General features: G+C 49.3%; 2 protein-coding genes across 2 annotated transcripts; both read left to right on the top strand.

Annotated features, from left to right (window-relative positions):
* Positions 1-6,305: 6,305 nt before the first annotated feature.
* On the top strand, positions 6,306-7,007 carry LOC119359598 (disease resistance protein RGA5-like). Its single transcript, XM_037625729.1, has 3 exons — positions 6,306-6,421; positions 6,517-6,595; positions 6,673-7,007. The coding sequence occupies exons 1-3, from the start codon at positions 6,416-6,418 to the stop codon at positions 6,927-6,929; spliced, it is 342 nt and encodes a 113-aa protein (XP_037481626.1). The 5' UTR covers positions 6,306-6,415; the 3' UTR covers positions 6,930-7,007.
* A 4,001-nt stretch (positions 7,008-11,008) lies between these two features.
* On the top strand, positions 11,009-11,870 carry LOC119359597 (disease resistance protein RGA5-like). Its single transcript, XM_037625728.1, has 3 exons — positions 11,009-11,128; positions 11,230-11,308; positions 11,389-11,870. Exons 1-3 carry the CDS (start codon positions 11,123-11,125, stop codon positions 11,655-11,657), a joined length of 354 nt encoding a protein of 117 aa, XP_037481625.1. The 5' UTR covers positions 11,009-11,122; the 3' UTR covers positions 11,658-11,870.
* The last annotated feature ends 248 nt before the right edge of the window (positions 11,871-12,118 follow it).

Raw genomic sequence — 12,118 nt, 5'->3', positions numbered from 1 at the left:
TGTTGGTTACATGTCGATGTGAACTATGGGTGTTAACCACATAAAGATGTGAACTATTGATGTTAAATCACATGGCGATGTGAACTAGATTATTGACTCTAGTGCAAGTGGGAGACTGAAGGAAATATGTCCTAGAGGCAATAATAAAGTTATTATTTATTTCCTTATTTCATGATAAATGTTTATTATTCATGCTAGAATTGTATTAACCGGAAACATGATACATGTGTGAATACATAGACAAACAGAGTGTCAATAGTATGCCTCTACTTGACTAGCTTGTTGATCAAAGATGGTTATGTTTCCTAGCCATAGACATGAGTTGTCATTTGATTAACGGGATCGCATCATTAGGAGAATGATGTGATTGACTTGACCCATTCCGTTAGCTTAGCACTTGATCGTTTAGTATGTTGCTATTGCTTTCTTCATGACTTATCCATGTTCCTATGACTATGAGATTATGCAACTCCCGTTTACCGGAGGAACACTTTGTGTGCTACCAAACGTCACAACGTGACTGAGTGATTATAAAGGTGCTCTACAGGTGTCTCCAAAGGTACATGTTGGGTGGGCGTATTTCGAGATTAGGATTTGTCACTCCGATTGTCGGAGAGGTATCTCTGGGCCCTCTCGGTAATGCACAACACTTAAGCCTTGCAAGCAATGCAACTAATGAGTTAGTTGTGAGATGATGTATTACAGAACGAGTAAAGAGACTTGCCGATAACGAGATTGAACTAGGTATTAAGATACCGACGATCGAATTTCGGGCAAGTAACATACCGATGACAAAGGGAACAACGTATGTTGTTATGCGGTTTGACCGATAAAGATCTTCGTAGAATATGTGGGAGCCAATATGAGCATCCAGGTTCCGCTATTGGTTATTGACCGGAGACGTGTCTCTGTCATGTCTACATTGTTCTGGAACCCGTAGGGTCCGCACGCTTAAAGTTTCGATGGCAGTTATATTACAAGTTTATGAGTTTTGATATACCGAAGGAGTTCGGAGTCCCGGATGAGATCGGGGACATGACGAGAAGTCTCAAAATGGTCGAGATGTAAAGATCGATATATTGGATGACTATATTCGGACATCAGAAAGGTTCCGAGTGATTCGGGTATTTATCAGAGTACCGGAGAGTTACGGGAATTCGCCGGGGAGTATATGAGCCTTATTGGGCCATACGGGAATAGAGGAGAGAGGCCAAAAGGAAGGAGGCGCGCGGCCCCCCTCTGGTCCGAATTGGACAAGGGGTGCAGCCCCCTTTCCCTTCTTCCTCGCCTCCTCTTTCCTTCTCTCCTACTCCAACAAGGAAAGGAGGAGTCCTACTCCCGGTGGGAGTAGGACTCCCCCCTTGGTGCGCCCTCCTCCTAGGCTGGCCGCCTCCCCACTTGCTCCTTTATATACGGGGGCAGGGGGCACCCCATGGACACAATAATTAATCATTGATCTCTTAGCCGTGTGCGGTGCCCCCCTCCACCATAATCCTCGATAATATTGTAGCGGTGCTTAGGCGAAGCCCTGCGACGGTAGAACATCAAGATCGTCACCACGCCGTCGTGCTGACGGAACTCTTCCCCGACATTCTGCTGGATCGGAGTCCGGGGATCGTCATCGAGCTGATCGTGTGCTAGAACTCGGAGGTGTCGTAGTTTCGGTGCTTGATCGGTCGGGCCGTGAAGACGTACGACTACATCAACCGCATTGTCATAACGCTTCCGCTTTCGGTCTATGAGGGTACGTAGACAACACTCTCCCCTCTCGTTGCTATGCATCACCATGATATTGCGTGTGCATAGGAATTTTTTTAAAATTACTACGTTCCTCAACAGGGGTACCACTAGGTGCGCATGCACCCAAATTACATCGCCAAGACGGTGTTTCGGACTCACCATGGCCACTTCGAGTTCTTGGTTATGCCCTTTGGCCTCACCAATGCCCCGATGACCTTCCAGGCCCTGATGAACGACGTCCTCCGCCCCTACTTACGTCGGTTTGTGCTCGTTTTCTTTGATGATATTCTGATCTACAACGCCTCTTGGGCAGAGCAACTCCAGCATGTCGCCGTCATCTTCAACGAGTTTCGAGCGCACCATCTTCATCTTAAGCGCTCGAAGTGCTCATTCGGGACGCCTTCCGTCGCCTACCTCGGCCGTGCCATCTCGGCCGACGGGTGGCTATGGACGCCGACAAGGTGGCGACCGTCGCAGCCTGGCCGATGCCGCACTCGCCGCGGGCTCTTCACGGTTTTCTCGGCCTCGCCGGATACTACCAGAAGTTCATCCGGGAGTTCGGCCTCTTTTCGTCGCCACTCACGCGGTTGCTGCGCCGCGATGCGTTCGCCTGGGATGAGGAGGCGACAGCGGCATTCCAGGCCCTCAAAGGGCCCCTGCAAATGGGGCCCGTTCTTTAGATGCCTGATTTTGACCGCCCCTTCGTGGTGGACTGTGACGCCTCGGTGCGGGGTTCGGCGCCGTGCTTCATCAGGGCGATGGTCCTCTCGCCTTCTTCAGCCGGCCCTTCGCTCCGCGCCATCTTAAGCTCGCGGCGTACGAGCGGGAGCTCATTGGCTTGGTGCAGGCCGTGCGCCATTGGCGGCCCTATCTGTGGGGCCGGTCTTTCCAGATTCGCACGGACCACTACAGTCTCAAGTTCTTGCTGCACCAGAGGCTCTCGACCGTGCCGCAGCACCAGTGGATTAGCAAGCTCTTTGACTTCGACTTCTCCGTCGAGTATCGCCCGGGTCGTCTTAATACCGTGGCCGACGCCTTGTCGCGTCGCGATGCCGACCTCGACTCCACCGACGGCGCCTCCGAGGGGACGGCGTTGTGCATCTGCTCCGGGCCCACCTTCGGCCTCTTCGCTGAGATTCGCCGGGCGACGGCGACCGCTGACGACGCGGTCCTCCTTCGACGGCAGCTGGCTGTCGGTGACCTGGAGGAGCCTTGGCGCTTCACTGACGGTCTGCTCCTCCATGGGCACAGCGTCTTTGTTCCAGCACATGATGATCTCCGTCACCAGGTCCTATTGCTGGCCCACTCAGCGGGTCATGAGGGTGTGCAGAAGTCCCTCCATCGTCTACGCGTCGACTTCTACATTCCAGGTGATCGCGCATTGGTCCGTGACTGGGTGTGATCTTGCATGACATGCCAGCGCAACAAGACGGAGACATTACGGCCGGCTGGTCTGCTTCAGCCTTTGGACATGTCGTCTCAGGTCTGGGCAGATATCTCCATGGACTTCATCAAGGGCCTTCCCAAGGTGGGCGGTAAATCAGTCATTCTCACTGTGGTCGACCGCTTCTCCAAGTATGCTCACTTCATTGCGCTGGGACATCCGTATACCGCCGCGTCCGTGGCCAGTGCCTTCTTCGAGGGGATCGTTCGTCTTCACGGGTTCCCCTCTTCGACCGTCAGTGATTGGGACCCGGTGTTCACAGGCCATGTTTGTCGCGACCTCTTCAAGATGGCGGGCGTCAAGCTCCGCCTGAGCATGGCCTTCCACCCTCAGACGGACGGCCAATCAGAGGTGGTTAACAAGGTGATTGCCATGTATTTGCATTGTGTTACAGGTGATCGCCCTCGGGCTTGGGTGGACTGGCTCGCGTGGGCGGAGTACTGCTACAACACCTCCTATCACTCCGCCCTGCGTGGTACACCATTTGAGGTGGTCTATGGTCGGCCGCCCCCGCCTATCTTGCCGGTGGACCCGGCGACGGCGCGGACGGAGGCCACGGGCGAGCTTATTCGCACCCGTGATGAGATGCTTGCTGAGGTCCGTCAGCGTCTCCTCCAGGCCCAGCAGCTGGCCAGGCATTACTACGACGGCAACCATCATGAGGCAGAGTTTGCGGTGGGTGATTGGGTGTGGCTGCGTCTTCTCCACCACTCTACGCAGTCACTAGACCCGCGCGCAAAGCGCAAGCTCGGCCCTCGCTACGCCGGGCCCTTCGCCGTCTTGGAGCGCATTGGGCGGGTGGCCTATCGCCTTCAGCTTCCGACTGGTGCTCGCATCCACGATGTTTTCCATGTGGGGCTGCTCAAGCCTTTTCGTGGAGAGCCCCCGGCCGCTCCACCCCGCGCTTCCTCTGACTGCCGACGGACGTCTTCTTCCGGAGCCGGAGAAGGTGTTGCAGGCGCAGCTCCGTCGCGGGGTGTGGTTCGTTCTGATCCAGTGGGCGGGCCTTCCAAAGGAGGAGGCTACTTGGGAGCAGCGTGACGACTTCCGCCAACACTATCCAGACTTTCAGCTCGAGGACGAGCTGTTTGCGCAGGCAGGAAGAGATGTTATGACCGGTTTAGCTTATAACCGGAGGAGGCCCACCGGGCAGTAGTTAGGGGCTTGGCCCACAAGTTATCTTAGGTTAATTATTATGCAAGTTATGTAGGTTATAAATATAGGCTGTAAGACTTTTTCGGAATTAAGAAATAAAGATATTTCTTATCCCTATTGCCCGGCTCCCAGAGGAGCCGGAATGCTAGCCGCGCCAGCTCTAGCCGCTGCCGCCCTTCTCCTTCCTCGCGAAGGCGCCAACTCGCCGGTGCACGCGCCCTCGCCCCCAGCCTCCGCTGTTCTGTCGTTATAATTTAAGTAGTAGAGCCGGTAGGAACCCTAGTCCTACCACTCGTGCTCAAACATGACCAGCCGTTGCTCTAGTTTCACATTTACGGCAGAAATAGACTCGCATCTTCGCAGTATAACTGTCAAAAAATATGGGTGTAACCTTTATTAGTCTCTTATCCGTCTTTCTAATTCATGTACTTTACACATGGGAAACACTTACCTTCATCGGGCCGATCGCGTGAGAACGTCCACCACCTCCATGTCCATCTGATTGACTCTTGATCAGGCGGTCGAGAGCACCCCCTCCATGTCCACGTTTCTACAACTCATGCTTTGTTTCAGAAAAGAGAGTTTGCAACTGCCTGGCTAGATCCCGTGGCGAGCGGAGACTCGTGCGGCTAGGAGGGCGATGACGGCGAGGATTCCAGCAGGATCCGGCGAGTATGGCGCGTGGGCAGGAGGCGGGGACGTCTGGGAGCGGCAGGGGGCGGAGACTTGTGTGGCTGGGAGGGCGACAGCGGCGAGGATTCCACCCGGATCGGACGAGGATGTGGCTGGCAGGAGGCGGGAACGTCTAGGAGCGGCGGGGCGAAGACTCGTGTGGCTGGGAGGGCGACAGCGGCGAGGATTCCATCCGGATCGGACGAGGATGTAGCTGGCAGGAGGCGGGAACGTCCAGGAGCAGCGGGGGCTCGACTCGACGAGGTCCAGCGGGGTTGGAAGCGAGCTTCATCCCGAGGACCCGCGACAGCAGCGGCGCAGGGCGCTCCTGCGGCAAGAGACAGACAGATGAAAAAAACATAAGGAAAGGATGGCGGCGAGGCGACCTGGTCGAAGGTCCGGTGCTTGCCGGCGGAGACGCGAAGGCGGGGACGGGCAGCATTTCTCCTCCCTCACCACTATCTGGTGGAGCTCATGGCCCGCTCTTGCTGCTAGTGGGTGATGAAGAAGACAACCTCCGCTCGCCATTGACGACCGCAAGGTTGTCGTCCAATTCTGCAGCATCACTTTCGTTGAAAAAAACAAATGTGCAACAAGAACTTTGTTGCAAAAACAAAGCCACAACAAGACCTTTGTTGTAAAAAAATCACGACGAACACGACTAGGAGTTGTAGATGCTTTTCTCAAACATAAATCTCATTGCAAAAAAAATGCAACAAGTATCTTGTTGCAAAAAAAATAAATCTGACACGTGACCTTTACTACAAAAGTCTCTGCAACACGATCTTTGTTTCAGAAAATCTGCAACATTACCTCTTTACACATTTACCATCATACTTGTACAAACAAAGCAAGTCTGTCAGGACTCAGGATAGTATACCACTAGTCAATCAGGCAACCAAACTCCATAAAAGAGCCCCGCAAAAGAAATTCTTCAGAAAAGAGAAACAGACGAACATGTCAAGGGAAACACGGAGATGCAGCACGCAGGCGGTAACACATATGGTGCCAAAGGATTTAAATAACAGACGCCAAAGAATCAACGTCAGAGATGAAACGCGGTTTCCGAAGGCGCAGCAAGCAAGGCAGCCTCGCGGAGTCAAGTCTTGATCCATGCCATGCCGCACCAACCATTGATAGACGGAAGCCGCGGTTGTGTGGTTGGGGATTAATTAAGCCGGCCAGGCTCCAGAGTCTTCTCAAGGCAGAGTACGTCAAGTACACTCCCCGCCGGGCACGCGCTGTATAAGTAGGAGGGTCAGAGAGAGACTCTGAATCATTCATCACCCACCATTCTCCCGGCCGCCGGTTCTTTGGTTCTCGCCTGAAATCTTCTGTCTGCGAGCTCGCACCGCATCAGTCTCGCGGTATCATCTGTAGCAGTAGCAGTAGCAGAGGAGCAACATGAAGGTGACTATCCTTTTCTGAATTTCTGTCAGTAACCGAAGCCGTTGCTCTACTGAAAATGTTACTGAAACAAGCATGCTCTGCTTCTCTTCTTTCAGCAAAAGATGGTGATCAGGGTGCACATGACCTGCGACAAATGCCGGTCCAAGGCAATGGGCTTGGTTGCCTCCATTTACGGTGAGTTGTGGTTTACTTCGCCGGATTGTATGTCATATCAGTTAAGCCTTCGAACTAACTGAAACTTGATGCTGTAGGAGTGGAGCGTGTGGAGATACAGGGCGACGACAGGGACCGGCTGGCGGTGGTCGGAGATGGGGTGGACGCCGCCAACCTCACGGCCTGCCTGCGGAAGAAGGTGGGGAACGCGGACCTCCTCACGGTGGAGGCGGTCGTTCCTGAGAAGAAGCCGGCGCCGGCACCGGAGACCACCGAGGCTCCGTGGTGTCCCGGCTATTACTCCTGGCCGGCAGGGGCCTACTCCCACTGCTATCCGTACACGTACAGCATGTAATCTCTTGTATGTCTGCGGTATTTGTCGAATTGATCCATGTAATCTTTTTGAGACGGAGACAAAGTTTTGCCCCCATCATATTAATTAAGAAGAGTTTAACAAAGAATTGATCCATGTAATGATTCGAGGAAAATAAATTGATCCATGCACTAACGGTCTTCTTTTTTTGAGGGGAAAGGGATCGACCTTGATTTCAATAATAATCATATAAAGTCTTAACAGAAAAAAAAACTAGGGACACACTACACCTGCTTTACAGCCTGCTACGATGAACATAGTTTAGAACGGACTATCAACATGGGCACACAAAGATAACAGCGAGGACAAAAGCAGAACCAAGCCCCCATGTTTTCTTCACCTAATGTGTCTTCCTGTAGGTCCATCACCCATGCATTAAGGCCCTGTTCGGTACCACTCCGCTCCACAACTCTGGGAGCAGAGTTGGCGGAGCTGCAGTGTAAAGTGGAGGAGTTGCAGTTTCCCCGCTCCTCAAATTCCGGGAGCGGGTGATTACCGAACAAGGTCTAACTGTACGAAACATCTCCCCTGAATAAACATAGCATGGACTATGTGGTTATTTGCACGATCAATACATCTGAATAAGGATAGTGCCATGAGAAAACTAAGCATTGTTTGCTGAAAAAAACAAACACGCATGAGCGTTGGTAATTCACTACATAAAGAGGGGGAAAAGCAGAACAGAAACTTATGCAACCACTACCACTCTACCAGGGTCCAAGGAAAGTTGGACACGCAAGGAAAAGAAACAGATGACAAACTGGTGCCAAAAGTCGAGAAACATAGAAAAAAAATTACAAGTGCAAGATTGTTGCTGTCAGATTGTCCCGATCTCCACAATTCCCGATTATAAATATAAAAAGGGATGGTTACCTACTTCGGGGATAACCTTAGGGAGCACCGCACCAAGACTGAATCTGGGGCTGTTTTTCTTTATACAGTACTCCCTCCATTTCAAAATATAAGAACTTTTTTACACTACGTTAGTGTAAAAAAACATTCTTATATTTTGGGACGGAGGGAGTACATAAAAAGAAAAGGTTGTTAATAACTTAAGCTACTTAGTTTGAACATCAGTTCTTAGTACTACCAAGAACACTTGTGCTCTATTATAGCCTTCAGCTCCGAGAGTCGCAAACGTTATCCCATTTCATTTCCGCCTAGAAACTTTTGACAGAGAAAGTGCACCCTACCCACATTTCGTGCTATTTCATAGTAGCAGAGTCGTGTAGTCACTAAACAATGTTGAAACTTGAAAGGCTTCAACGCAGGCAACACATACGTCAAATCACCATCGTATCTGCCGAGAGGAGCACTAATGGATGCACCATTGTCCATTGATAATGTCGTATAAGGCGTAGAGAGCTTTCTGAAGGAGCGGGTTTACACCGAGGTTGTTTTGTTCATACCGTGCCGCCTCTGAAGCAAGAAACCTAAGGTCAAAAGGAAGTGCTTTGAACACTAAGCAAGAGTTTAGTGCTGTCCATAGTTTCCTGGGAGGTACCTTGCAGCACGGTAATAGTGCGTCCTATGCTATTGCTTCTCAAAAGCTAACTAGTAGTTGTATACGTGCCTTTTTCTACAGCAACTAGTAGTTGCATACCTTTTTTTACAGCAACTAGTACGTAGTTGCTTACTTTGCGTTAGGTTATCTCTCAAGTCTGCTGTTTTGGCTCGACAGCGTAATACATACTCTCTAAACTAATATAAGACCTTTTAGATCACTAGTTTACAAAGATGGTACATGATAATTCTCTGAAATCCCATACTCGCACACAATCAGTGTTGGCCCTAGTAGCGGAGGCGGATTTTCTTTTAGTTATATGGCGAAAGCAAGTAACCAGATACACACAACAACTCTAGGCTTGAAGAATTCTACGCAGGTAGCACCTACTCCCTCCGTTTCGAATTACTTGTCGCGGGTATGAATGTATCTAGATGTATTTTAATTCTAGATACATCCATTTCTGCGACCAGTAATTTGGAACGAAGGAAGTATATATTTTAGTCCCGAGACATGTGCCTTTTCAGATCTCGAGTGGCGGCCAAATCACCATCACATCTACCGAGAGATCATAAGGGAATCAAGAGCAAGTCAACTTATTTACTGTAATATAATTAAAAAAAGGCACTTAGTAGAGCACTTATTTGAGGTACTAAATGACGTAAGATTCAGTACGTCATATATGGAGCTCAAAGGTGTACTAGAGAGCTTTCTGAAGCAACGGGTTTACACCGAGGTTGCTATGTTCATCCCGTGCGGCTTCTGAAGCAAAACCAAAGGTAAAATAAAGTGATCAGAGCACTAAGCAAGTGGTCAGTGCTGCCCACAATTTCCTGGGAATTACCGTGCCGGACGGTAATAGTGCGTTTTATGGCGTCTCAAAAGGTAACCATGAGTTGCATACTACTTCTTTTGTCCCATAATATAAAAGCGTTTTTGGCACCACACTAGAGAGTACATAGTTTGCGTTAGTTTATCTCTTAATACACCTGTTTTGGCTGGAGAAGGAATACATAATAACTCTTTGAAGTCTCATACTCGTGCATAAACGGTGTTGGTCGAGTTTGACATCAACAGAACTAAAAGCGCATCTTCACAGATTAACCGTCAAAAATGTCTGTCCAAATCCATCTTTTTTTTTTTGCGGGGGACTGTCCAAATCCATCTACTTTACTCTTTACTACCTCCGTCCTTTAAAGAGTGTACTTCCAACTTTATTGAAATGTCATATTTTTTTATGTTTGACCGTATTTATACAATAATATACCAACATTTATGCCATCAAATTATTATCAATAGATTCATGATAAAATACACTTTCATCACATCCCTAATTGGTTTCATAAACATTGATATATTTTAATACAAACTTGGTCAAACTTTAAAATAGTTTGACCATTGAACAAAGTTGGAAGTACACTTTTTGAAAAACGAAGGGAGTATGTATCTGTGTCTAGTTTCACAATCATTAATTGTAACCTGTCTAATCTCTAGTCTGTCTTACCAATTCACGTACTTTACACGTCTGCGGTCGTGTTTGTACAAACAGAGCAAGACTGTCAGGATACTAAGTATACTAGTCAGTTAAACAAAACAAAAAACCTCCAGAAAAGAGAAACAGAGTAACATGTCAAGAGGAACACGAAGATGCAGGAATCAGGCGGTAACATGTTTTTTTTTTCAAAAAGGGGATACCCTGGCCTCTGCATTAGATCGATGCATACGGTCATTTTATTAAACCAAATAAGTTCCAACAAGGTCTCAAAGTCTCCTACTAAAAAGTGAACAAAGCTCACATAGAGCCAACATGGGCTAGAAACACAGACTAGCCATATAAAAGACGCCACAACCGGCTGGCTGAAAAAGAGATAGATAAACTAATTGCCTATCCTATTACATGATCGCCATCTAAACCGGTTGAAAATATTCCGAGTTACCATCTCCCAGCGGATAGATCCAGTAACCAAACGCTCCCTGGCCTCCGTCGGAGTGAGTAGCGATCACGAACGGATCAACGCCGTGGCTCTGAAAATAACCTGCAAAAAATGAATATGTGTTGTCCTGTTAAAAACCAAATCATTTCTGCAATTCCAAAGCGCTCACACCAAGGCACAGACTCCTACACGAATATGTCTCGCTAACTCGGGCTCTACCCCGTTAAGCCACGTTCCAAATAACGTGTTGACTGAATTCGATGAAGTAATATTAAAAGCAATATGGATCGTCCTTCATAAAACTTTAGCTAGGGGGCAATCAAGAAACTTTAACCAAGGACAACTAGGCGGTAACATGGTGCCAAAGGAATAAACAACAGACGCCAAAGCATCGACGTCTCCCGGGAGAGATGAAACGCGGTTTCTGAAGGCGCAGCAACCAAGGCATCCCCGCAGGGTCAAGTCTTGATCTACGCGCTTGTGTGGTTGCGGCTAAGATTAAGCAGTCCAGAGTCTCTCAAAGCAGAATGCGTGTGTCAAGTACATTCACCGGCCGGGCACTATATAAGTCGGGGGATCAGGACAGACTCTGAACTCATTCTTGTCTCCATCTTTGGCCTGTCAGGCTTACTTCCAGAGGCTACCTGCTAGAAATATTCAGCCTATCTCTCGAATTCTTCTGTCTGCGGGCTCGCACTGCATCGGTCTCGCGGTATTATCTGTAGCGGAGGAGCAGCATGAAGGTGACCACCTTTTCTGAATTTCTGTTGCTGAAAACCCCCCGTTGCTCTTCTCTCCTGATTGTTACTGAACCAAGTAGTATGCTCTGCTTCTTTTGTTTCAGCAAAAGATGGTGATCAGGGTGCACATGACGTGCGACAAATGCCGATCAAAGGCAATGGGGCTGGTTGCCTCGGTATACGGTGAGTTGCAGTTCACATTGCCGGGGTCATATCCTTGATATACGATTAGGTTTCCAACTAACTGAAACTTGATGGTGTAGGAGTGGAGCGTGTGGAGATACAAGGCGACGACAGGGACCAGCTGGCGGTGGTCGGCGACGGGGTGGACGCCGCCAACCTCACGGCCTGCCTGCGGAAGAAGGTCGGGAACGCGGATCTCCTCACGGTGGAGGCGGTCGTCGCCGACCCGAAGCCGAAGCCAGCATCGGAGACCGGCGAGGGCGAGGCTTGGTGTCCGCAGCAGTGGTATCCCGGATACCACTCCTGGCCGGCAGGGGCTTACTCCCACTGCTACCCGTACAGCATGTAATTGCTTGTATATCTGCGGCATTATCGAACTGATCCTGTGATCCATCCATGTAATGATTCCCAGAAAAATACTGTATTACCGAGTGTTTTTGATAGGTTCATCAAGGAATCCATTTGATTCTTATACAAAGTCTGAACAGAGCATAGTTTACAACAGACTATCAAGTAGTATAAACATGTGCAGATAACAGCGAAGGCAATAATAACGGAAGGAAAAGCTCCCATTTTTATTCAGCTAATGTGTCTTCCTGTCGATCTCCATCCATTAGCTCTGTGAAATACCTCTCCTGCCACCTTGGATCCGTGCTAAAAAACTACTTTTTCTTTTCCTTCTGCAATTGAGCCCAAGAGTCGATCCCGTAATGAATCAGTAAGGCAGGATCGTCGGGATAGAGGCACTGGAAGCATGCATTTTTTCGGGCTTTCCAGATTGTCGAAACAATGGCAGCTAACCTGACCTTT

This window comes from Triticum dicoccoides, chromosome 2A (genome assembly GCF_002162155.2).
Source record: "Triticum dicoccoides isolate Atlit2015 ecotype Zavitan chromosome 2A, WEW_v2.0, whole genome shotgun sequence".
Taxonomy (NCBI): Eukaryota; Viridiplantae; Streptophyta; class Magnoliopsida; order Poales; family Poaceae; genus Triticum; species Triticum dicoccoides.
This window is presented reverse-complemented; position numbering and strand designations above follow the sequence as displayed.

Excerpts from the sequence above, each read along its gene's own strand:
- LOC119359598 (XM_037625729.1), top strand. Across the intron at positions 6,596-6,672 it reads CTTGGTTGCCTCCATTTACG|GAGTGGAGCGTGTGGAGATA; the intron begins GTGAGTTGTGGT and ends TTGATGCTGTAG.
- LOC119359597 (XM_037625728.1), top strand. Across the intron at positions 11,309-11,388 it reads GCTGGTTGCCTCGGTATACG|GAGTGGAGCGTGTGGAGATA; the intron begins GTGAGTTGCAGT and ends TTGATGGTGTAG.